Below are 26506 nucleotides of genomic sequence, written 5' to 3'. Positions count from 1 at the left end.
AGATGAATGGAGTTGCTTGCCTGTTGACATTATATAATAATAAGAGTCCTTGTGAAATATGAACAACAGAAAAAGACAAGTGAGTTTCTAGTTTAATGGTAGACTTATTTTTGTTGTTCTGAGTATTTGCTTGGCAACCTGTAATTTCAAAGGGCATTCATCGCATACAAAATTAAACTTTTACTGCAAACTGAATTCCTGTCGTGCTAGTCCTTTATGTAGTTCTAAAATAATATTATAGGAAACTGAAGACTGGAGTGAAACAGATTCATATTGAGTTTAGTGACATAGCTGGCTGTTTATGGATTAAATGAGCAACACAGAGCTATGTGAATTGCGCCTTTAGCACCTTTTGTGCTTTTCTGTCAGCTTTCATTTGTCATTACCATTCGAGACTCAAAAACAGTGAAAATACCATGTCCAATTTTACTTTAACAATAAAGGTTTGTGTACCCATTCTAAATAACACTGAATAGCATCAATTTATGTTCCAGTATTTCTGTAACTGTGCATATTTGTCACCAGCTTTAAGTTGGACACAACAAAGTGAAATTGTTAAAATGAAATACATATGACACATTATGAAATTAACATCTTCAATCACGATATTCTACATTTATATATGTATTTCTTCTTTGCATAAGAGTGTTTTCTACCTCGACTCTAGATATTTAAAACTTCTGAAGAATCAAGCTTAAATAGTCACTTTGTAGCTCATGCCAAGAAGTCTGGAATAGATAGAATGTGATTATCTTATCAAGTTAGGTCATGATCACGATCATATTATATAATTAACCCAAAGTCGGATCCAAGCGCAATGAGACACAGTAGTAGCCCTCACATCTGATGATTGTTGGGCAAAATTGTTGGATGTTTGCTCTTGCTTTACAACATGCAGCTGTGTCATTGTCAAAACTAATTATCCATATTTAAAACAGTGTTGGCCATCATAGCAGGTGTGTGCAATTGGCATCTGCAACCATCTTTAAACTGCTAATTGCTTTACAATGGTGCATAAACTGTGACTGCAGTCAGAAGTCATTGCCCAATGTCCTCATGGGATTTTTTTAATGATGTTGCAAGAGAGAGCTACACTGCAGAAAGAGAACTATTTCATAATCTCCTGCATAGGACCCCATGTTCTTGTCTTTTCAGAAGGAAAATAGGATATACTGTAGGAAAATATGTTTCCAATATATTAGTTGTTGTGTAATGTAGTGGCAGGCCTCTGTGCTACACTGAAAAAAGGGCATAGTGCGACTGTTATGCAATATCACATACCGGCAAGCTTGTTGTGTAATGCTGATGTACATATTCTGACCATGGAGACGCCTGTTGGTGGGGACAATTTAAATAAGGGACCAGAGAGGAGGTTGATAAGATATGACAGATGAGGCAAGTCTGTTATGCAGAGGACATACAGAAGATGTAATACTCAAGACTTTTAAAAAATATTTTCCTGCTTGATGCACTGGAAAATATTGTACTTAATTTATTGTGGAGAATCAGGGAGAAAGATAGAATCAGTGATGAAGAAAGGAAGTACACTGTAAAGGAATGGGTACATAAAGGTTATTTAAAAATATGCTTTATTAAGTTGCGCTAACAGACTTTTGGTTGTCTTGGAATAACTTTTAGTGTAGATTTGCCAATTTTATTTTCCATATCCATTAGTATCTGGTCAAAAATACACAAAATTACCACAAAGTGTGGCTGGTACGCTCTTAAATTCAAATTCCCTTCGAAAATGGAGGACAATGATGTTAACCAAGAGACAGAGAATGTCATAAAAATGTGAAAAATGTTTTTCAAAGTTATCAAACAATAATAATTACTTATCTTTACATGGAGTGTAAGGTAATTGCAGGCTTATTGTCTGTATTAAGCTATCAAAACTTTGGTTCCATTAGGGCATAAATCTTTGCTGTTCACCACATGTGGGTAACGGTGGGACTTTGAAGCTTTGATCTTGGCTACTGGATTTTGGATAGATCTTACAAACATTTGCAAAAACATCCCACACAACCTTGAAAGAAACAGCAATGACAAGATATCCAGGGAACTTCTGGAACCTCATCTTATTATTAAAGCAATTTCAGGCAAAAGTGGGCCATTAACTTCTGCTTGGCATCAGATGTACTTGAATAATCACTCGCTCTAAAATGTCCAATTTTTTCACTGACCATGATGATGATAATGGTCAAGTCAGTGGAGGTGGCGTGCAGAGAACCCTTGTCAAAAAGTGGTACTCATCAATACCCATAAGAGCTTTTGATGACCTGATGCTGACTGTTCCATCTGTCCCTGGCTGTAGGTGGCTCCACCAAGGGTCATCCCCTGGGCAGTTTCTGTTTCAGGCCTTTCTCTTAAAAAAGGGATGGCTGGCTTACCAGGAAGGAACCACTGCCTGTTACAGACAAACTCATGAAGAGCCAAGGTAAGATCTTTGACAGCTTTTTGAAGGACAGAGTCACTCTCCAAAAGACCAGGAGCAACTTGACAACCGTATTGCCAAGTCAAGATTCAAAAGGATATTTAAATCCTGAGGCACTAGAGGCACTAGAGCCAGTATGGGCATACCACTGCTGCAACTAACCCTAAGCTGTGTGTCAGATACATTCAAATTCTAACTGGGCCAGGGAGGTGCTGAAATACTATGATTCCTCAGATGTTAAAGTGTGTTTGGCAGGTAACCTTTGGATAACCAGAAACTAAGTGGAAGGACGGTGCAGGGCGCTGTGGACAGAAAGAAGGTTCATCTGTGACACAGTATCTTGGTGAGTTATGTGGAAGTGGGGCTGGATTAGGCAGTATTCATAATCAACAAAAATATTAAAAGATCACACTGACAGTGCTCTGAAGAGTTTAATATTTGCACATTAATTTCTTCATCCAACCAGTTTATGATGTCCTCCCAAGCCAAGCCAACCTGCCCATCAATCACAGTGCAGACATGCAAACTATGGAAGAAAAAGACCACCCTGGAGCATATGCAGCTTCTGTCATAGTGCCATAGAGGAAAGGTGGTACCATTGGCTTCATTCATTGGCCAGACAAAGTCAGTAAAGCAATTCAAAAGAGCATTGATCAGCATATTCCCAAACAGTCCATCAACTTTGTCAGAGCTGGGGAGGAATAGGTGAGGCCCTCTGCATGGGCTTCTTGCTGCCTGTGACTGGCAGCTACAAATAAACCAAGGAAGGAAGCCCAAGTTCCTTGATAACATCTCAATCACTCTGGTCTGCTAGAACATGGTGTAAACATCAGAGGCTTCAACACAAGTGGCAGTTGTGGAACATAAAATGTCCTGGGAAGATTGAAGAGGCCAATTAGAGGAAAGGGCAAAATATGAAAATCTTGTCTCAGAGTTCCAGAGAAAAGGCTGTAGAGCATGATGTGTGCCAATGGCAGTTCTGTGCCAGGGAACTCACCAGCAAACGTTTACATTTCTTGAAATGAAAGGAATGCTGAGAAGCAGACACAATCTGAAGGCTGCAGAAAATGTCTCTCTGGCTATGATTCTTGAAGGAGGAATCAAGTATGACTTCGACATAAGTCGGGAGCTGATTATCCCAGATTTGGTCGCCTTGGTGATGTGAGGGTGTCTGATGAATACAACTTAAAACCCCCCCAATGGCTCTGGGTCATCACTGAAGACTTTTCTAAGTAACGTAGGCCAATGTACTACGCAAACAAAAGCAGTGATACAGCTTATTTTCAATATGGCCTCTTCGCCTCGATGATGAATTTTTTTTTATAGAAAAGTATAAACATGAAAGGCTGGAATAACCAAACACAGATTAGCCATATTAGGACTTTGAAACCAACTGAAAGGAAATCTGTATCCTTAGATCACTAAGTTCATTGTATTCACACATTTATTTTTGAGGTAAAAAAAACTCCCATACAAGTCAAGCTCACCTTCAACAGCGTAAAACCTTTTTGTTTAATGGAGTCAGTAAATAAATGTGAAAGAATAACTGAAACTTTATAAAAATGTACTGTATCTTTAATGATCATGAGATAATTTACAGAGGTACAGCACAGTATCTAATGGTTGTAAAACACTGACACTGTATCATTTGTCGTAATCATTAGTATTCATCAATCGCACAGAATGCGAGCACAATAGAAATCATACAAAAATCATCCAAAGTAATCTGTTAACAAAGTAACATTTCTAAAGAAAAGAAAAACTTTACAAAAAAGTTGGTAGAATACATCTCACACCATCTACCCCATGAATATTTCCCTTGCACACTTAGGTTATGTACTTGAAGTTTTTCTTATATTGCATTGTTATTACACACCATGCCTATCGCATACAGAATATTCCAGATGGAATAATAAACAATCATTCCAATTGTTTGGTTTGGCCAAAGAAATACAGATGGATCTTGTCTCTCTCTATTGGTCCACAGTTTTTCTATCCTCCTGGGCTTGACCAAGAGCACAGGAGATGCATTCAGTCTTTGCGGTGAGCCCAAAGGTGTTTTCTCTCTGGATTTACTGCCTTGTCTTGTGGTGACGCCTGACCAGCCTTGCTTTCCTTCTTATTCCAGCTGTAAACAACAGAGAAAATGTAGGGGATTATGTGAATAAATACAAGAGGAAATAATTCATGATGTCTAGATTTTTACCATATTAATGTTCAAAATGTCTATTATGCCTTTAAGGTTACTTTTGCTTAAAAACATTTCCAGCATTGATTATACTGCAATAAGACCACTTTTATTCCTATCCAACAAAATGTATTAGTTCATGAATGATCATCCAATTTACTGTTACCTGGAGCTTTCCTGGCAGCAGCGAATTTTCCTCCCTCTGGAAAATAAAGAAATGACATAGTCAGTTGCTGAGTTTGCAGGTCTGTGTCTTTGCAGATCTGCTGGAGGAGAATTCACCTTGAATGATTTTGGTAATCCTCTCTGATTCCTCATCAATCAGATTAGGATTGCCATGGATAGTGGTGATTCCTGTGAGGTCCGGGACTGACAATTCAAAACAAGACAATTAGATCAGAAAGTCACATCAGTGTGTAAAAGTATGTGAAAATCTGTATCCACCTTGAAGTTAAATCTCTTCTTGTACCCAAGTGGACATAGATTTTTTAAATGATTTTTTCGATACAGAAAGGATACATTAATTTGAACAAAATCTGTTTTGACATGAGAGGTTGTGTGAACAGACCCTACCCTCAATGATATGAGGTTCGCTCCCTGCAGTGAATCTGGCTCCACCTTTGGACGGGCAGCGGAGAAGGGTGTTGAAAGTCATTTAACGACTAAACAACTGTACTGACTGACAGACAGACAGACTGACAGGTGCATTAACCCAGTGAAACACCTCCTCCGCCACCGCCAACACCAACAGCAACAGCAACACAGAGACAAGCACAGATGTGCAGTATTTATGAACATATACACTTACGCACAGTTTGTGAAGTACAGATGTGCAGGTGCCACTCAAGCTCAGAAAAAGAGACACAATTCTGCCTCTTAGCCCATAAACCAAGCTGCCGACTCAGGTGCAGCAGTTGTAGTTTAAAAAAGTTCAAAGCTCAGTAGCTCCTCAACCAAAGTAGCCAAAGCGCAGCATATGGCATTCTGAAACTTGTTTTAATTTGCACACTGCTCACTCTTACACTTCACAGCAGCATTGGACAGAGAAAAAGAAACCCGACATAGACATGGTTTAGTGGTGAGGTGGACATATTTCCAAATCATGATGCACCGTGGGAGCAACATGTACAAAAACTTGGCTTTCTACGTGTGTTCTTTTTGCCTAACAGGGAGATTGACTGTCAGAATAAATCTCCTTTCTCCATAGCATCATGACTAAACCTATAAAAACCTTATAAACCAGAATGGACTGGTGCTGTTTTGAATGGTGGCTAGCCAAAGCTTATCATAATATGCAGTACAATCCTAATGGACAGGGTGTTCAAAAGAATGTTTGAGCATATCTGGCTGTATATTATTGCAATGTCTTATTAAATAAAATATGTATTTTTTATACAACTTTACAGCAGCCAGAAAGCCAAATGACTGATCCAACATTCAGTGGCACTGTTATTTCCTTTGCTAGCCCTTTTATGAGTTTGAATCATGATATTAAATTTAATGGAAGACTTTAGAAAAATAAGATAGAGCAGTAAGTGTTATCTTAATAACCTGTATAAAGTGCCCTGAAAAATAATGATTATATCATTAATAAACATGTCAAAATTAAAGTCATTGTGATAAAACTGTTGTCAACAAGACAGGGGATGCATTTGTTAGAAGAGCTGTTAGAAGATGAGTGGAAAATCTTGGCTCAATCGTGCTATATATGGAAATGACAGTGTTAAAAGAAACGTACCTGCTACTCTCCTTCCAACATTAAGATCTCCGCCTGTGTGAAATCAAATTCATGTCATAAATTCAGCCCACATTTTGCCATCTTTAACCCCTTTTTGACCAAAGGTCCCCAGAACTTTTAGTCGCAGGGACTTCTCTTCAAGAAACTAAATGGTTCCTGTGGCCCATGTTGTCAGCATTTCCACCATGGGCTGAAATCCTATGAAGATTATACAAAAAGGCCAATGATGTACAGAGAAGCCATAAAAGTAACTGCACTACACCGCCAGTCGAATAGGTGGAGGTAAGAAGAAGATGAAGGCCATAAAATAAAGATGACGACATACTGTATAAGGCGACGGACAGGCCAGCATCATCATTTGTGCGACACTACAGTTAGCCAGTTAGCATGGAGGAGGTTCAGCTTGTGCTGTTTTGCAAATGGATTTACTGATTCAACACTGAAAAGGAGATGAGCGCCGGTAGCAAAGTGAGACACAATCAAAATATAAACATTGGGCTTGCATCTGCAGTTTTAAAAATGGCAGGTGACCTTAAATGCTACGAGTACCGGACCAATCAGGGACGTTCCCAAAACCTTTGGAATGTTCTAGCCCCAGAGCAGGGTCTTTTTTAGGAGTAGATCAATTACCCAGAACTACTATCAGACCCTGGTTCCTGCAGTAGAAATGCACATAGGCAGCATCCTTAGTTCCAGGGGAAAGTTCCTGCGGTCGAAAAGGGGCTAAAGTCACCATTTAAAAAAAGAAAAAGATTTCGACCTTATAAAATGTCCAAGAACTGACCTTCAATGACTCTCGTGACTTTGGTAGAAGACTGTCCATCAATCACCCTGGTTACTGTAGGTTGTGAAGGCTTGCCCTTGATGACCCTGGTAACCTTTTTAAAGGAAGGGTCACCCTGGATGACCCTGGTTACCTCTGTTTTGGAGGGGTCGCCCTGGACAACCCTGGTAATCTCATCTGGAAAGGATGTTCAAAAGAATGTTTGAACATATCTGGCTGTCTATTATTGCAATATTGTATTACATATAATTTGTTGGTTTTTTCATACCACTTTACAGCAGCCATGCAGGAAGGAAACAGCAAATTACTGTTCCAACATTCAGTGGCACTGTTATTTCCTTTGATAGACCTTTTATGAGTTTGAATCATAATCTAAAATTTAATGGAAGAGTTTAGAATAACAAGATAGAGCAGCAAGTGTTATATTAATAACCTATATAAAGTGCTCTGGAAAATAATGATTATATCATTAATAAACATGTCCAAAATGGCTTTGATTTTTCAACACATTCGATAATCTACCAACAGGAAATGTACCACGAAGACTAATATGGTGTGCACCATGAAAATGACATGTCTGTCCACTTAAATTGGATCACCAAGCAAACTAAGTTAAAGTCATTGTGTTAAATCTGTTCTCAACAAGACGGTGGATGCATGTGTTAGAAGAGCTGTTAGAAGATGAAGGAAAATCTTAGATCAAGAGCTATTGTCCTATATAGGGAAATGACAGTGTTGAAAGAAACTTACCTGCTATTCTCTCTGCATCAACATTAAGATCTCCACCTGTGTAAAATCAAATTCATGTCATCAATTCAGCCCACATTTTTTCCACCTTTAACCCCTTTTCGACCAAAGGTCCCCAGAACTTTTAGTTGCAGGAACTTCTCTTCAAGAAACTAAACTTCCTGTCGCCCATGTTGTCAGCATTTCCACCATGGTCTGAAGTCCTACGAAGATTTTGCAAAGAGGCCAATGATGTACAGAGAAGCCATAAAAGTAACTGCGCTACACCACCAGTCGAATATGTGGAGGTGACTACAGTTAGCCAGTTAGCAAAGAGGAGGTTCAGCTTGTGCTGTTTTTGATCATGCTTATTGCATTGCAAATTGATTCACTGAATCAACACTGGAAAGGAAATGAGCGCCGGTAGCAAACTGAAACACAATCAAAATATAAACATTGGGCTTACAGCTGCTGTCTTTAAAATGGCCGGTGACTTTAAAAGTGCCTGACCAATCAGGGACGTTCAGCATTGCAGGCCCTGCCCCCAAAACCTTCGGAATGTTCTAGCCCCAGAGCAGGGTCTTTTTTAGGAGTAGATCAATTACCCAGAACTACTATCAGACCCTGGTTCCTGCAGTAGAAATGAACATAGGCAGCATCCTTAGTTCCAGGGGAAAGTTCCTGTGGTTGAAAAGGGGCTAAAGTCACCATTTAAAAAAAAAAAAGATTTCAACCTTATAAAATGTCCAAGAACTGACCTTCAATGACTCTCGTGACTTTGGTAGAAGACTGTCCATCAATCACCCTGGTTACTGTAGGTTGTGAAGGCTTGCCCTTGATGACCCTGGTAACCTTTTTAAAGGAAGGGTCACCCTGGATGACCCTGGTTACCTCTGTTTTGGAGGGGTCGCCCTGGACAACCCTGGTAATCTCATCTGGAAAGGGTGTTCAAAAGAATGTTTGAACATATCTGGCTGTCTATTATTGCAATATCGTATTACATATACATTTTTTTTTTCATACAACTTTACAGCAGCCATGCAGGAAGGAAACAGCAAATTACTGTTCCAACATTAAATGGCACTGTTATTTCTTTTGCCAGCCCTTTTATGAGTTTGAATCTTAATATAAAATTTAATGGAAGAGTTTAGAATAACAAGATAGAGCAGCAAGTGTTATCTTAATAACTTATATAAAGTGCCCTGGAAAATAATGATTATATCATTAATAAACATGTCCAAAATGGCTTTGATTTTTCAACACATTCGATAATCTACCAACAGGAAATGTACCACGAAGACTAATATGGTGTGCACCATGAAAATGACATGTCTGTCCACTTAAATTGGATCACCAAGCAAACTAAGTTAAAGTCATTGTGATAAATCTGTTCTCAACAAGACGGTGGATGCATGTGTTAGAAGAGCTCTTAGAAGATGAAGGAAAATCTTCGATCAAGAGCTATTGTCCTATATAGGGAAATGACAGTGTTGAAAGAAACTTACCTGCTATTCTCTCTGCATCAAGATCTCCACCTGTGTAAAATCAAATGTCATGTCATCAATCCCATCCTCATTTTGCCATCTTTAACCCCTTTTTGACCAAAGGTCCCCAGAATTTTTAGTCACGGGGACTTCTCTTCAAGAAACTAAACTTCCTGTCGCCCATGTTGTCAGCATTTCCACCATGGTCTGAAGTCCTACGAAGATTTTGCAAAGAGGCCAATGATGTACAGAGAAGCCATAAAAGTAACTGCACTACACCGCCAGTCGAATAGGTGGAGGTAAGAAGAAGATGAAGGCCATAAAATAAAGATGACGACATACTGTATAAGGCGACGGACAGGCCAGCATCATCATTTGTGTGACACTACAGTTAGCCAGTTAGCATGGAGGAGGTTCAGCTTGTGCTGTTTTGCAAATGGATTTACTGATTCAACACTGAAAAGGAGATGAGCGCCGGTAGCAAAGTGAGACACAATCAAAATATAAACATTGGGCTTGCATCTGCAGTTTTAAAAATGGCAGGTGACCTTAAATGCTACGAGTACCGGACCAATCAGGGACGTTCCCAAAACCTTTGGAATGTTCTAGCCCCAGAGCAGGGTCTTTTTTAGGAGTAGATAAATTACCCAGAACTACTATCAGACCCTGGTTCCTGCAGTAGAAATGCACATAGACAGCATCCTAAGTTCCAGGGGAAAATTCCTGCGGTTGAAAAGTCACCATTTTAAAAAAAAAATCATTATTTCAACCTTATAAAATGTCCAAGAACTGACCTTCAATGACTCTCATGACATTAACAGAAGACTGTCCATCAATCACCCTGGTTACTGTAGATTGTGAAGGCTTGCTCTCGATGACCCTGGTAACCTTTGTAAAGGAAGGGTCACCCTGGATGACCCTGGTTACCTCTGTGTTGGAGGGGTCGCCTGATGGTTCGGCCTCAATGACTCTTGTTACTTTGGTGATGGTTGGCTCCATGACCGTAGTAACAAGGGTTGATTTGGGTTCATTGTCAATAACCCTGATCACTGTGGTGATGGACGGTTCTCCTTCAATCACTCTGGTCACCTTTGTTGTATCGGAGACTACAGAGAAGGAGAGGAAACATCGGCATCACATATGAGTGATAGAGATTGAGAATTTTGTACGACATTTACATGTTTGATACTAAAAGAATGTTGTGAACTGATTTGAAAATGCAACAACGAAGAAAATGTGACATGTTACATAATCCTTTAACACATTTTCCTCCTGTCAGTGAAATCCCATTAGGGACCAGATATCTCTTTGAAACACCACAGCTGCTGCAGGAACTTCAGCCAGGGACATACTTTCACTTCTTTTATTTTTTTCTGATTCAGAATGATGAATTTTTAATGTTACAGTATTTTTACGAGCTACAAAGACATGAAAGCAGACATGTGTTGGTATTAAAGAGCTTCTCAGGCCTGACATCTCCTGGTATGAGCCCCAGTTGTGTTGCAAGACCTCGATTCATGACTGCTTTCAAACAATGCCATGTGGGGAATTTTAGCTAATTCATAATTATAATCATAATCTGTAGTCTATCTTCGTTTACAGGCTTTCTTTCTAATTCAATTCCTTAAGATCAAAACTCCCACTTTTGGAATTTATCGCAATGACTTATTCATACAATACTCTTCAGATATTGTGTATTGATAGAGGGAAATGTTACAAAGAGAGCAAAGCCTAAGGAAGTTTAATTTATCAATCGCACCATTTTGCAATGTGATGTTATACCTTTTCTGCACTCATTGAAATTCTACTGTAGCCAATTTTTTGAAAAAATAAATGATTCACTAACACCAGAAGCTGCCATCTGCATCATTGTTCTCCTTCTTTCTGCTTCTCTATTTAATGTAAACAGAGAGTCTTGTGCAGTTGTGAACCTTCTAGACCCATAAATGTCAGTGATGTCAATTTGTATATACTGTAAAAGCGTTTTTTGTCTCTTAAATCATTGCCAAAGAAAAGTAGAAAAAATAAAAATAATGAAGTATAATGTATATTTTTATGTTACACTTAAGCATCAAATCCTCATAATGTAATATAGTCTGTTTAATTTGACGTATTTCTTTTGAAGAAACCGACTTCAACGCTAACCCAAAACTTAAAGGAATACTTGTATCTGTTTGTCAGTACACTGGACTGAGTCCAGCAGGTCTTCATCTCTGAGCCTTTTATGCTGCGACAGCCTGACTCTGTTATCCCCTAAGGGGCTGATTCAAGATATCAAGAGATTCAAGTGGACATAAAAATCACACTTTGATAATCAAGTGAACAAAGAAGAAAACGAGTGAAGCGTTGCAATAAATGAAAGCAGATGCTCATTTTTGAACAAATGACAATTATTCATTCAAGTAGAACATGTGATGTATAATCATGACAGCTTCATAAAAATGGTTTTAGTCAAGTAAATAGTCATGGTAGTCTTACCATTTTCTGTATAAGTTGTGATGGTCCTCTCTGTGAAGTAGCAAAAGATGTGTTACGTTGTTGCAGATATAATTATATTTAGATGACATACTGTGACTTTGTATAGTTGAAACTTACTGATGAAGGTGAGTGGGATCTCAGAATAAGAAAATCCAGAAACAAACTAAAAAAAAACAAAAATAAAATCAGAACGTAGGCTTGAAGAAAAAACAGATTGTTTAATGAAACAATTGTTTGTGATATTTTCATATTCATGCATGTGTATTTTCTCGTCCTCCACCTTAATCTGGATGTATTTAATCAGCTTCTTCAGGAGAACCAGGAGGTCCTGGCGGCCCACAGGAAGGTCTGTAAGTAATATGCATAATCAGAAAAAAGGAAAGAAGAAAAGACTTAATGCGTCCCAGCACAGAGTTCACATTGCATGCATGTATAAAAATGAGTGCTGTTCTCACCAGCAGGATAGAGAACATTCTTCACCACATGGATCACACCATTTGTTGCCATCAGGTCACTGTCTGGAACCCCCACGGAGTTGACAAGAATAGAGTTATTAACCTGGCAAAAGGAAAAAAAAGCATCAAGATATATATTTCTATCTATTTCTAGTTGTTCTAGTCTAATGTTTATTCTCCCGAAAGACAATAAAATCACACTTTTTTGTAACATTTTTCTTTGCTGTCAGGTGAGACTCAATAGAAAACCCAGACGATGTTCCCAGAGCGAGATCTGGGAATCCACTCATGAATTATGTCCTGCAATTTATTGTCTCTATGGAGGTGTAGCTGAAGGTGGATATGCCGAATAAGCAAGGGATAAGTTTCCCTCTCACCCTCTGGAATAAAAATCACAACTTTCACCCACAGTCTTTAAATGCAAGAAGAACATGTCCTTGAATTAATCTCCCCTCTTTTCCTTTTTTGCTCGAGGCCTGGATCGCCCACTTTCCTGACGGTGACTTATCTCAAACAAGCTCTCCTGTATCTACAGTATAAAGGAAGTCCTGTAGGCCTGATATTAGACCTTGGCTGATAACCTGATATACAGCACACAATAAGAGAGAGGGGGAGAGCGGTAATGGGTGAATGATGATAGAGGTGCCATGCAGACCGATAAAAAAAAAGAAAGAGCAAAGCTGACAGAAACAAATGAGAGCGTCAGAGGGGGAGATGGAGACAGGCGGGAAAACAGCATAGTGGGCGTTGATGGAAATGACAGGAAGCCAGGTTTTATTACTTTTGGCCTTTCTCCAGAGATAACAAGCTTCGAAGTAACGGATTAGCATTAGCTCTTTGATGCTATTGTTGAAATGAGAATGTGGGGAAAGATTGGGTTCAAGGGATGATATTACATAACACCAATATGTTCTTAGAGGAAGAATCGACCCTTTGGATATTGGCTACTTTGCTTCTTCCTCAACTTTAAATATCTTACATTTCCCAGAAATCTTTTAATTGTAATATTTAACTCCCACTTTTTTTTCTCCAGTAGTCTAATCATGGCAGAACATTAAAGTCAAAATGCACATTTCTTGATATCTTGAAATTCATGAACTGATGCATATTTGGCTCAGATAAAAACTGTAGATATTGTCGTTGTCATTTAATGATTCTGTAGACAGAAATACTCAAAAACTGACTGGTTGTACATACAGACATGACTTGCAGGTTGTTTCCCTGGATGGTTTTAAGCAGATTGGTGACTCCCCCTTCTAATCCTCCATTAATGAAGACGCCATTACTGAAGTGGTACAGCAGAATGACCCTCAGAGCATTCAGATCACCTGCCAATGACATCACAAGACAAGAACAGTTAGCAAACCGTGCAGTAGATTTAGCATTCCTGATGTTGTTTTCTTTTTTAATATTTGCAGTTTGTATCAGACTAAGCAATCCTCACTTTTGAGCAGAGTGAGGTCTTCTCTAGAGAGGCCCTCAAAGGCATCGTCAGTGGGTGCGAAGATGGTGTAGGAGCCCTCCTGCTTGAGCAGATCAGTCAGACCTGCTGTCTCCATCAGTGACAGGAAAATCCTATATGTATTCAAATTAACAAAAGATAAGACAGTAAAAAGTTACCAATTTAAACTTACAACATATGTGTCCACTGAAATAAAGCCCAAACTAATTTGGGTGCACAGAAGTGATTATCCTGATTATGTTTTACAATCCACAAAGACAAATACAATTATTTTTAAATGCAAAGCAGAGAGAAATGTTGAACTGCAAGTGAAAGCAAAAGGACAAATAATTTCCAGCACAGATGGTAATTTTGAGGATATAATGGATTGTTAGTCTGATTGTCATTTGTTCTTTGTCTCATCTATCTCCTCCGACTAGCTGGTGTTTACCTCAGGAGAATCTTGTGTATATGGAAGACGACTATCATCAGTTCAGACTCCCCCCTCTCTGCATGTAAAAAGTCTATTCAGGCTTTCTTATGGTGCCTACTTGACTTACTCGAGTAGAAACTCATTTGTTGTCAGTTTCTGTTTGTCATCACACTAAACTGCTTTTCTTTAAACGGAATAAGCTTGTACAGTTTGGACTGAAAACAAGTCCTTATTTCTTTCTTCCTAATGAAAGAAAAACTCTGCAAGCGAGGGCAAACAGTTTTTTTGTTGCTTTTGTGAGACCGGATTGCACTTTACATCATCATTTGGACCACAAACCAGCAGTGTGTTGCTCATTATAGACAGGCGGATTATTGTTATGGCAGTGTAAAATGAGGAGGATCAGGTTGGGGGATTTGTGTGAGATTTGTGCGCTTGAGAGGTCCCATTAAACAAACATCTGCTCCTTCAGTTATTTATCATCTGCATCTACCAGTGCCAATAATGTCACACAAGCAGAAAATCCCAAATGGTTGTGGTTGGACATCGCCTCTTATGTTTGTTAAATGTATTTCTGAGGATAGTAATGTTCTCCTTATGCTACGAATCAATTTATCACCTGTCCTTTCCTGTTACAGTTTCCCAAGGTTACTACATATGTTCAACTTTATGTGTTATTAAGTTAACAATGAGTTAAAAGGACCCCAATCTTAAACAGAAGTACAGTATGTATTCCTCCTGGTTCCTTATTTCATGTTTTTTTACAGAACCATTGAAAAATATTTTTTAATGTGATACATTTTAAATTTGGTGATTCAGTAGCAAAGGTAATGAATGAAAGAAACTGCAGGGAAAACCTTCACAGTTACATATTCATACTTGAAGTTGATACAGGCACACACATGCTATTAATCAAGCTTCAGTAAGTATAAAGCTACAAAGAAAATCAATTCTGATTCAAATGAAGTTTGATATGTCTTAACAATTCAGTTGAAAAAAGAAGAAAATGTTATTTCCTAAAATTATACAAATTGTTGGGAACTCAAGAATGCAAATATATCTCAAACAACAACAGTTCAGTCCTCATTACAGCACTAATTGAAATGAATAATAACTGGTAGATCTAGTTCTTACTTGAAGCGTCCGTCAACGACCAGAAGCTGGTAGATGGTTTTCTCAGCAGGTGTGATGAGTGACTTCATCACATGGAGCGCTCCGTTACTTCCCTCTTTACCTCCACGCATCATACAGGCATTTTCTATGCACACAGCCTGACAAAGGAAGAACAATCAAAGGGCCGGGTATTTAAAAGTGACTTGACGGTCTGGTTCCTATTTAGATTAGGGGAGAGAAACTGTCAAACAGTCCTGTTAGACTGTAATCAATCAAAAACCAACAATACAAAAGTTTCTGTGATGAAACGAAACAGCTGTTTCTCTCTGAACCATCAAAGCAGAATCACACTTCATCTGTCAAGAGCTTGACTAATTACCTAAAAAAAATCATGGTAACACTTTGTGACTTTTCTGAAATGAATCGCAGATTTCCAATGTGGAATCCAATCATCTCCATTTCCTTTCTATCACTTATTTTTCATTGCCCTGCCTGAATCTTTTCAATCTTCAATGTGAAAATTAACCAAACACATTCACTGACCGTGCGGTAAATGAAGACTCTGAGCAGTTTGCCGGCCAATGTTTCCAGCAGCTGTCCGTTGTAGAGTTCATTCAGTGTGATTTTTAACTTGAGGATGTGGTTTTCCAAAATGTATTTCAAAAAGCTTTGATCTGTGGACATCACCTCCTCTGACAAACAAAAAGAACATTACAAATTATCATGAGAAGCATATCATAATGAAACACTTTTTTCCAGTGTGTACGATGAAAAGGACAAGTATGAAAAAGATTAAATATTTAAGTATATTTTTGATCTGTGATACACAAAGCATGCAATTTCCTTAAACATTCTTAACTACCTTTACCCTATAGAATTTCTTACTTTTTGTGAAAAACATTATTATTTTTTTTATTATAACATTATTTTTGACGAGGATCGCAGTTTTAGTAACAATGCATATATCATTTTTACTATAGCATTAAATAAAACAAAATGACAACTTTCATTAACCAAAAAATATAATATACTTTAAGAACCCCAAACCTTCCCCACCTCTATGGGTCTTTCTCTGAAATCCACAATGAAGGGAGGATTTGTCTTAACGGTACTTTTCAAATTAGATACAATGAATTAAACAAGGATATAAAAAAGCAAAAGGAGCTCCTTGGATTTCTCCTCACTTGTGAATGCAGTGTTGACAGGAGCCAGTAGTGTGTACTCTCTCTTCGGACCCAAAACGGCGGCTAATCCCAACTCAGACACCATGTCGCTGAAGGTGCTCTGGGTTTCTCCCACCAACTCCATGACCTCCTTGGCTGATATGAATCACATTAGATATAAATGTTGGTAAAGCCAACACTGTGAACAGAAATAATGGTTGCACATAGAGTTAGTTTTAGACTCCTAATATAAAATGTTATTTACCTGAGTCGGGGATGAGCACTCTATCGATGAGGTGGATAACACCGTTGGTTGTGACGATGTCCTTCTTCAGCACCATCTTGATACCGTTGACCGTCAGACTGTCGCCATCACAGCCGATCTCTATGGTGCTGCCTTCTGCCGTCTCATATGTGGTCCCACTCATGATTGCCTCAGAGCATTGCACACTGTTGAGCAGGTGGTAGTTCACCAAAGCTGAAGAGGTGGGTCAAAGTTCGAAGGAGATAGAGGAAGAAAACTCATTTTATTCTCTTTAATTCTGTTTGTTTTGAGAGTTCTTGCAACTCTTTAAGTAGTATAGGCACATTAAGGTATATGAACACATCTGTAACTTTATCCTACTGTCAAACTTAGCAAGCAGAACTAGCGAAAGCAATGCAATAACACAATGAAAAAACCTCCCCAAACCCAAACAAACTCATGTACAATCATTATCCAACTGTGAGCCAAATTGCTCTCTGACTGAAACATGCCTGGTCCAAACAAGGCATAAGGCTCCATTTCATCTTTACTGTCGAGGCTGTTCTAACATTAGATTATCTAAAACATGGATATAGTCTCTGTGATGTCATCCATTGGTTTCTGAGGAGGCTTTATGAGGCCCAAAAAGTAAGGCCACCATTTGTGAAATGCTGACTCCACTAGTCTCAAGTGGACATTCAAGGACAGCAGTTTTTTTTGCATTTTTCAGACCCTTGGATTTTAGCTTGGTTCTGAAGTTGCTTGCACAGTGTCTGAAAAATATATCTGAAGCTAAACTGAGTTAGAAACTTGCGGAGGACACTGCAGTACTCATGCTTATATACCTTCCTGTGAGGCCCGTGACTCAGCCAATCCAATCATCATCAGTATCATATTTACTATATACCTGCAATTACATCCTTGTCTCCCATGATGCGCTCCAGGTGACCCGGGGCTAGTTTGTCAAAGGCGTCATTAGTTGGGGCAAACAAAGTGTAGTGTCCTGGCTGGTCAAGTTTGTCCATCATACCAGACGCCAACGCTGCAGCCTGGTAAACAAGACGGGGTCTCACATGTAACATTCTGTCAAACCTAAAGGTACTAAAGTGCATCAAACATTTTTCAGAAGCATTATTAAAAAGTGTAACATGTTGTAAGTAGTTAATTTCAGAGATGAGCTTAGCATTTTTTAAGCTTACACTGAAGGAGGAGAGGTCATCGTTGACATCCAGGACGCCCTTGATGGTGTTGCTCACAAAGCCGATGACCCGGTCAATAACATGCACCACACCGTTGGTTGCAACTTGGTTACCATGAATGATCCTGGCACAGTTCACTGTTACGATCTTCACAGAGGAAATAAATGCTTAAGTAATCAAACATTCAGGTCAAAAGAACAACTCAATTATATGTTCAGCAATCTTTCGGCTTTTACTGACCCCATTTGAGTAGTGGTTGATGTAGAGCCCCAGATCGTTGTACATGGAGGTGACAGTGATGTCGTTCTTCAGGTCTTTGGTTAGAAATCGACGGTTCACCATGTGGAAGTGAAGTGCGTTGTACAGCTCGATGTTTACATTGCTCTCCAGTGCAGACCGCATTTCCTGGGAAAGAAAACACAACATAATTGAAAGAGCATTAATGTGTGTGTGCGTGATAGAGTTATTTATATTAGCAAGCTTACACTATTAGTCTACTTACAGGTGCCAGCTGATCCCAGGCTTCATTGCTGGGTGCAAACATGGTGAAGGAACCTTTGCCTTCAATTTCCTCTCTCAGCTTGGACATGTCAGTGTATTGCTGTGTTGTTGTAGCCTTTACGAGCCCGAGAGTACCATACACATGGTCGATGGGAGCCACTAATCGGAAAAAAGTTCATGATCAGAAAAAAACCTGTCTAAAGTTACAAACTAGTGACAATTTGAATCAATGCCTATACATAGAATAATAATTTCACAAGACTAAATTGGTGATGTGGAAAGATTTAACAACCTGCAGGGCATCCTTTCATGCCCTCCAGCTTCATGTACCCAGGACAGCACTCATAAAGGACCACACTTTAAACAAAAAGACAAAGATGTTAGACATATGAGTGACTTGGAAAAAAAAATTATCCACATTTAAGTTCAAAATGTACAAATAAATGATTTATTCAGCACAGTAGAGTTGTACATTATGATGATACGCTGTTTCCAGGAGCAGCAGGAAGACAAATATTCCATAACAAGATTCAGTGTGAATGTAATTAGGTTGAGAACACAAGAGAAGCCTGATCTACAAAGCAGAAACTATTTCTCAGATGAAGAACAAACTACATCTGTAGTTGTAACGGGAGAAAATTGCAAGTGCTTGGATTGAGAACTGTGCAGATATTTGAGACAGGAGAAGAAAGGCTGCATAAAGAAAGGACTCCCTTAAAAAAACAAATCCATTACTGGGCATAGCGCTTTTTGAAAGTGCAAGCAGAAGAAGCAATTATGTGAGAAAACATCCCAAAAAAAGTGATCAAGTCAAGTAAATGGTAATTAAAAACGACAAGAAAAACAGAATTTAACAAGAAAGTGGTTCCTTCAATGCTTTCTTGGCAGAAATGGAAAGACTCCCAGCCAGCCAATCACAGAGAAACGCTGGACTGGACTCAGAAAGAAAGGCTAGATGAGGCACTTGCCTCAACAGAGCTGGCCAACATCACTTCCAATATCTCATGCCATAGATTAGAAAAAAAACTTTAGGCTTTAGGTCAACAGGATCAATGTTCTTTGTTCTCCCTTTTTAAAACGATTCTTGGATAAAATATGTCGTGGTTTCTTTTACAGCCTTCCCATTATGCACTCCAACCACACATAGAGAGAAACATAATGGAAACACAGGGCTCACACATTCGTAAGGAAACAAGAGCGCAACAGTTTATATATTTATACTGAAAATAAAGGAACCTGAAAACCAGATTAAGGTGTCTACTGACCTCCTACACTTTCTCTTGGCCATTAATCTTCATGTATGGTCCACTTTATGTGCTGGTACGTAAAGACTAGCTCAGGAATATTTGATACAAAGCTAAAAGAAGAAGAAAGATCCTGAAAAGGGAGATGAGAAGCCTTGCTATCATGAGGAAGCTTCACAGCTGATCCATGTTCCTCATCAGTCGTATGTTTGAAACAACTGGAGTTGTATTTTATTGCAGTGTTATAAATGACAGAAAGAGTTGTGTCAGACAGTGTGAGCCACTAGTTAATGTTCTGTAAAATTACAGTTCTGAAAAGGGATTAATTACTTTTTTCATGTGGAGTTTAACTAAAACATGAGTATTCAATGGAAATCAAAAAAGACATTTTAATTGGACTTAGTCGAGCTACCAAGTCTTCCAAAATGCAAACAAGTGAGTCAACATTGGACACTCCATCAGAGAAAGAGTCAGAGAAATGTCTGGACGCTGGAGGAGATTTGATTGGGATTCAACCCAAAGCCAATTACAGGTTCCAGTTGGACTTTCACAGTGTTTGCTAAGGAGTTTTGCTTGGAGAGGAGTGTATTACACATTCACTGCATGTGGGGCCAGGTTTTAAGATTTCCTGCTTCAAAAAAAAAAAAAGAAAAGAAATCATTGCCTTTTTTCTCTGCAAAACAAGTTACTGTCTGCTTTCCTTTCGGAGTCAACCATCTTGGTATATGTTAGTACAAATCACTCCCTTTGTAGCAAACACGCATGCACAAACCACAAACTCTCACTTACTCCCTGCTACTCCCTCTAATGACTCACGTCTTTTGGCAAACATCTCTAAACCATTTTAATCTGTATTGGTGCATTAACGGAAATGTGCGTGATGGTTCTAAATTTTGTGAATTTTCTATTTTTGTGCACACAGCCATGCCCTTTATGACGCCCTGCAATCATTCCTTAATTTGACAGTAATAGCTGTAATGTAAAATACATAAATATACATGCACAGCTGCTGTCAGGATGGTATGATGTCATTGCTCCCAGGCCGAGCCCTGACAGGATAATGGATGCAGAATGGACCAGAGACCGAACTAACCAATGTAAACTGCAGCCAGGCCTCTGGAGCTGTCACTGTAGGGAACCAGAGCAATGTGGCATCCAGATGAGCACATGTGCAACACACATACATAAACACACAAAGACTTACACTGACATGGGGGGGGGGTTGTCTGGCATTGGAATAAAACATTACAGTTCTTTCTTGTTTGCGTGCATTAATCCATCAAATGTCTGTTTATTTTTAAACACTCTTTTTGTCTGTAAATTAAGTACCTAAAGCTCTGACATAATTCTGGTTTAACCACAAAGGATTTGAAGTACTTGTCCTCTACTCTGTATGTTGTGTTCGTCACTGACAGCATGTCCCTTTGAAGAAGATTGCTTCCACCTGAACCTCCAAGAGTTCTTTGTGCAAACAGAGACATTAAGAGAAAACTCACATGGTATGACCTCCTGAGAGGCTAATTAAGAAGAGAATACCGTGCAGATTAGAATCATATCAACACCATTTGTTCCATGATGTTGTGGTTTCTAAAAGATTCAGTCCCGGTATGACTTCAGCTGCTGCACCCTCAGAGCGTGTCAAGACACCAGCCGGTAGTGAAAACAAAACTTTATAATGTGGGCTCAAACAGCCTTTCCTAATCTCTCATCAACACCTAATCCCACCGAGACATAACCACAGCTGGCTGGATTTCCTTCGCAGCTGCTGAACAATGCCCAGATTGTGACTACATACAACAAGGGAGATCAGATCGTTTGATGGCCTGACTCACTTCTTACCTCTGTTCTAGACCACTTTTACTGAGGGGGCCAAACTGGGGCCAGTTGTTTTGTCGGAGGAGAACATTAAACCCAGGTGAAAAATAGACAAAGATGATCGCTTTAAAAAAAAATATATTATGCCAAATAATAGCACACATCATTAAATACCATGATTTATATTTGTTTCAGTAACAGTATTTAATACTAGATTGTGAGTTCGGTTGTTGACTCAAATACTGTGTATGTGTTATGAGGGAGTTCCCTGAGAACTATACACCGTGGGGACCTCTTTTCTGTCTGTGCCGCCATGGTACCTACTCTGAACCAGGAGCTGAAAAGGTTCCTTTAAACAGATAGGAACTAAAATAGTTCATAATTCGGTGCAGAATCAATAAAAAAAAGGGGGAAGGTTCCAACAGTTCCTAGAACTATGAAAATGTTCCTCCTGTCCGAAAAAGCCTATTGTCCTGTCTCAATATCAGTCACTGTCATCTTTTTGTAATTTATTTTCAATTCCAAGTTTCTTTCTAAAATGTAATTTCTCAGCTGTATACATGCATGTGTGTTGATGGATTTAGGTTCATGATATAGAGTACAGTATGTGAGATACACAGTATAAGTTTTTTTTTTATCCTTCTTCAGCTACTCTTTTAGTCACAGACTTGGCAGAACAGCTCCAGCCGAACCCTACACTCCATCAACATATCTGCAGCTGTGACTCACATTTTCTCAAATCTACTCGTTCTGCATATCATGCCACAATAATTATGACCTCAGTGTATTAGAAACACATCTCTAATACTTTATAGTTAGTCCAAAAGTCTTGTATCAGTCATACGCTCCACTGTTTGATTTGCAATCATATTTTTCTGCTTAGAACTTATTTCAAGTTTTGCATCATACAGTCGGGAAAACCAATTACTCACTATAAGAATGATCCTATAGCAGTTTTTACAGCTCACAAGGGGGGACGCTCGCTGTACAATAACAAATAACTAATTTAACACAGTCACACAAATTAATTCTCCACTGCTCGCCAAGAACCTAAATCTGGTGAAACTATAGGGGTTTGTTCACGTGCAAACATGGACTCTGAGAGCATATAGAATGAATATTTCCTTTGCATCTAAAACCTGTCAGTGTGGAAGTGGAGCAGTGTTCAGAAGAGTTTACAACATCAACAGGCTCATAATGGAGTGAACCCCCAGCCCTGGAGGCTGCACAGCATAGCCAGACATGAGGGGTGGGGGGGGGGGGGGGGGGGGGGGGGGGGGGGGAGATGATGAGGACAAAGAAGGACAGTAATACTGCATTTATATGTATTCCATGTTTAGGGAACAAGTTGTGAAACACAGCAGTAAAGTCAGAACATATGTTTGTATGCTGAGCTACAGCACTGGGAAAAACAAGAATCATAAGCTGCAGCTTGGATTTTTTTTTCTTTATGAGCATGTCTGAGGAACTCCCAAAACTTAAAAAGACATTTTTATAATCTGTGTAATGTACATGTTCAATCATCATCACCTGTTTTATGGACATACAAAGGAGAAAGTGAGATTATTTAATGCTCAGCTCAGGACAGAGGGCCTTAGGGTGCAAAAAGGCACTGAAAGTTTATCTGACTCATAAAATCTGGAATATTGCTGTCTTTCTGCAGGGTGTGTGAAAAGCTGGGTGCAGTTTGCACTTTGAGTTTGTGCAAATAAAATAAAACGAATAAAACAAATCAATCACTTGGTAAAAAACTTACGCCTTCTTTCCACAGATGGTGCCTTTGTACCAGTTCCTACATGTGCTGAAGTACTTCTTGTTAGTCCCCAGGACCTGCTGCAGAGCACACACATTGGGTCTGTAAAGAGGAGGGGGGGGGGGGGGGGGGGGGGGGGGGGGGTAAGGTAAGGTAACAAAATAAGAAAAAATCATACAAAAAGAAAAAAGGAGAAAGGAGAAGGGTTGGGAGGATGGGCAAGTGAGGCAGGATGTGGGAGAAGGGGGAGACAAGTGAGGAAGGAAGAATGATTAGGTGATAACAGAAGAAGTGATGGATGATGAGTGAAACAGGGAGTGGTGCATACAGGTGAAGAAACACATCGTTTACACACTAAAGCTTATTCATAAGACCCCCAACTTTCACTTTGTTTGAAACACCAACAGCTTGCATCTAGTTCTTAAAATAACTAATGGATTTCCTCAAGCTTAAATTTTGGATCCCTCAAACATTTCAAACACCAAATGTGGCACACTGTTAACAGCAGGAAATTGAATGAATGTGACAGACATTATTGAACTTTCCATTATTGTTAAAAATCAATATTTTCATCGATGTTGCTGACCTGTTTTCTCAGATTAGAATACAGTTCTCTTTTTTTACGTAGAGCATGCCAAACAAATATTATTCAAACGTAGCTCTTCACATATTTTTATGCTTGTTACTTATAACACAATTTATGTTGAGAAATGCAAACAAGAAAATCAGGAATGCTAAATTAATTGCACACAAAAAAGCCAAAACTTTTACTCCAATTGTGAAACTCTATGAATGCCATCACTCCTCTCACACACCCTCTCATCCCTCTATTCCTCCCCCCTTGTCTCCCCTCTCCTTACCCTTCCTTCCTGGCCCGTATGCGGCTGTGTGTGACTATCTTGTCGTATGCTGAAGAATCCACGCTCCTTAAAGAGCAGAGAGCCACCAGCACCAAGGTCAACACTGTCAGCTGATGCATCCTGGAGAGTTATCAGTCCTCTGTCCTGCAAGGGCCACAAACACGCACTGCTCCTGTCCTTAAAAAACACTCACAGAAACACACACACACATACACACACTTGCAACCCCCCCAAACAAAAAAATGACACAAGAGAAATGGGAGTGCGATGGAGAGAGGGAGCTTTTATACCAGCACACACCCGTACCCACCCACTCTCCCCCTCTTTTTTTTTTTGACTCCCTCACAGTCTTTTCCATACCATTACATCCTGCTCTCACCCACACACACCCTCACACACACACACACACACACACACCCTCTCTTTTAGCCAAAATCCTCCCTCCAGCTCTGACTTCTCTCTCTCCTTCACTTTTGTTTCACACGACTTTCTTTACCACCATCCCATCCCAGAGCACCGAGGACACCCTGTTACTCAAACTTCACAATGTTCTTTACCATGTAATGACAGATTTACTATCAACTATTCATTGTCCTTATAAAGTTTATAGTCATCCTGAGAGAGGTGATACACACTTGATAATCCCATCACAGCTGCAGGATGCACAAAAAGTAAGTCCATTCACATAACAGAATAGAAAATATACTCTTTTTAAATTAACCCCTCTATTGAGTGAATAGGGGAGTACATAAACATTGAAAAAATTCAGTGAGGAGATAAAACGGGAGAATTTCCAACAAAACCGTAAGAAATAATAATAATACTAGAAAGGAAAAACATTAAAAAAACAAGCGTATATTCACACTTCTAACCAGCAAAAAGACAAACAAGCACAGAAGTAGGTACTTGATTTGTTTAGAGCTTGTCTGTGTGTCTGTGTGTGTGTGCTTACGTGTATATCTGTCATATCCTCCCCTGAACACACACACACCAGGCTGTAAGTGTTCCTCTAAATTGTGCACTTTTGGCAATAACAAATATGACATACATTGTGGTGAAAGGCATGAAAATTAGATTGTAAAATAAACCCCAAAAAGACAAATGGTGATGAATGTGTGTGGATGATCCGTTTACACTTTCCTTGACTGAATCCTGACTGAATTTTTATCACCGCTCTTCTCCTCATTACAGTTACGATGGAGATTTATCATTCCCCACCAAGCTTTCCTCCCCTGAACTCCTGCTTTTACTCGGTCTCCTCTTTTCCCCTTCATCATCCCTGCTGTCATGTTCACCGTTCATCATCTCCACTTTTCGTCGGTCCCGGCTCCTTTCCCTTCAGCACTCTTTGTGTTTCAAGTTCAAGCCTGATCTGATACAGCTTCAAAGAGCGAATCCATCTTTGGTAACAAGCTCCCTGGGTGTCGTCATGTGCAGTCTTGACTTGTGAGCAGTTATGTTTCTGAGCTTGAGACAGAGATGTAGGCCAGCATTCCCTTAATGTTAAATCTGATTTAAGAGCTCAACCCTACGATTTACTTCATTAATGTGATTACGGACAGAGTTGTCCAGGATAACCCTGAATGTTTTCTTTCCAAATGCTAATGGTAGTGTTAAGAAAAAAATCTTGGACATTCTTGTTTGACATTCTTGCTAAAAAAGATAGATAGAACATTTTCAGCAGTATAAAGAAAAGTAATGTATCTGAAACCATTTGTAAAACCACTACATGGATTATCTCACTCTTTATGAACTCACATGACCTCTTTGATCCCAGCGGGGACAGCAGCATGTAGCGGCCTGAAAAATCTCCAAAAGGCCTCCTCCCTTTGGAGACAACTTCCTGTCTCTGTTGCTATCTCCTGTTCAAGAAAACACCAACATTTTTAAGGACTGAGGAAAGACTTATTCAGCTTAGCCAGCAATTTTACATAATTTAAACCATACCAGCAAATTATTCATTCCCTTCCATGCACACAGACACACACACAGACACACACACACACACACACACACACACACACACACACACACACACACACACACACACGCTGCAGAGCCACGTTTAACCTGTTGCAATCAACAGGAAGGTGCCACAGTTCTCCCCGGGTTAACAGGTGGTTGTTTTGGACCAGAGATGAGGGGAGAGAGCAGGAATTCCATCCTATCATAACATCTCCCCCCAGTGGACAAAAATTAACAATGCAGTCATGTGTCAGTGTCTTACAAAGCTTTTTTGAATATTGACAATGATACTCACTTGTCTGCCCCTAGCTTTTAGAGAATACTGACACTGATTTTATTTGGATTCAAGTTCCTCACATAAAAGCTCTAAGGTGTTACCAAGAGTTAACCCCTGCACACAGAAGTCCTTCTTTCATGTTTATATTCTTTTAAGTGTTGAATCACACAGGTCACAAATGAGAGTACACCTCAGGCAAAACACAGATCTG

At 39.3% G+C, this 26506-nt stretch overlaps 1 protein-coding gene across 4 annotated transcripts; it reads right to left on the bottom strand.

Moving 5' to 3' along the window:
• Positions 1 to 3917: 3917 nt before the first annotated feature.
• On the bottom strand, positions 3918 to 24307 carry LOC132987979 (periostin-like). Of its 4 annotated transcripts, XM_061055022.1 has the most exons (25): positions 24054 to 24306; positions 23197 to 23295; positions 18674 to 18738; positions 18383 to 18540; positions 18121 to 18285; positions 17881 to 18027; positions 17589 to 17730; positions 16703 to 16915; positions 16459 to 16593; positions 15818 to 15966; positions 15296 to 15432; positions 13732 to 13862; positions 13485 to 13615; positions 12288 to 12390; positions 12113 to 12180; positions 11950 to 11995; positions 10409 to 10460; positions 8629 to 8645; positions 7895 to 7930; positions 7145 to 7321; positions 6361 to 6393; positions 5196 to 5240; positions 4905 to 4991; positions 4789 to 4824; positions 3918 to 4562 (listed from the first exon to the last, which is right to left on the bottom strand). In XM_061055022.1, exons 1-25 carry the CDS (start codon positions 24170 to 24172, stop codon positions 4507 to 4509), a joined length of 2547 nt encoding a protein of 848 aa, XP_060911005.1. In that variant the 5' UTR covers positions 24173 to 24306; the 3' UTR covers positions 3918 to 4506. The 4 variants fall into 4 exon arrangements, 3 of the variants coding, with proteins under 3 accessions (XP_060911005.1, XP_060911006.1, XP_060911007.1); XM_061055023.1 differs by lacking the exons at positions 6361 to 6393; positions 7145 to 7321 and having other exon boundaries at positions 24054 to 24307; XM_061055024.1 differs by lacking the exons at positions 5196 to 5240; positions 6361 to 6393; positions 7145 to 7321.
• Positions 24308 to 26506: the final 2199 nt, after the last annotated feature.

The sequence above is a fragment of the Labrus mixtus genome, chromosome 14 (assembly GCF_963584025.1).
Source record: "Labrus mixtus chromosome 14, fLabMix1.1, whole genome shotgun sequence".
Taxonomy (NCBI): Eukaryota; Metazoa; Chordata; class Actinopteri; order Labriformes; family Labridae; genus Labrus; species Labrus mixtus.
This window is presented reverse-complemented; position numbering and strand designations above follow the sequence as displayed.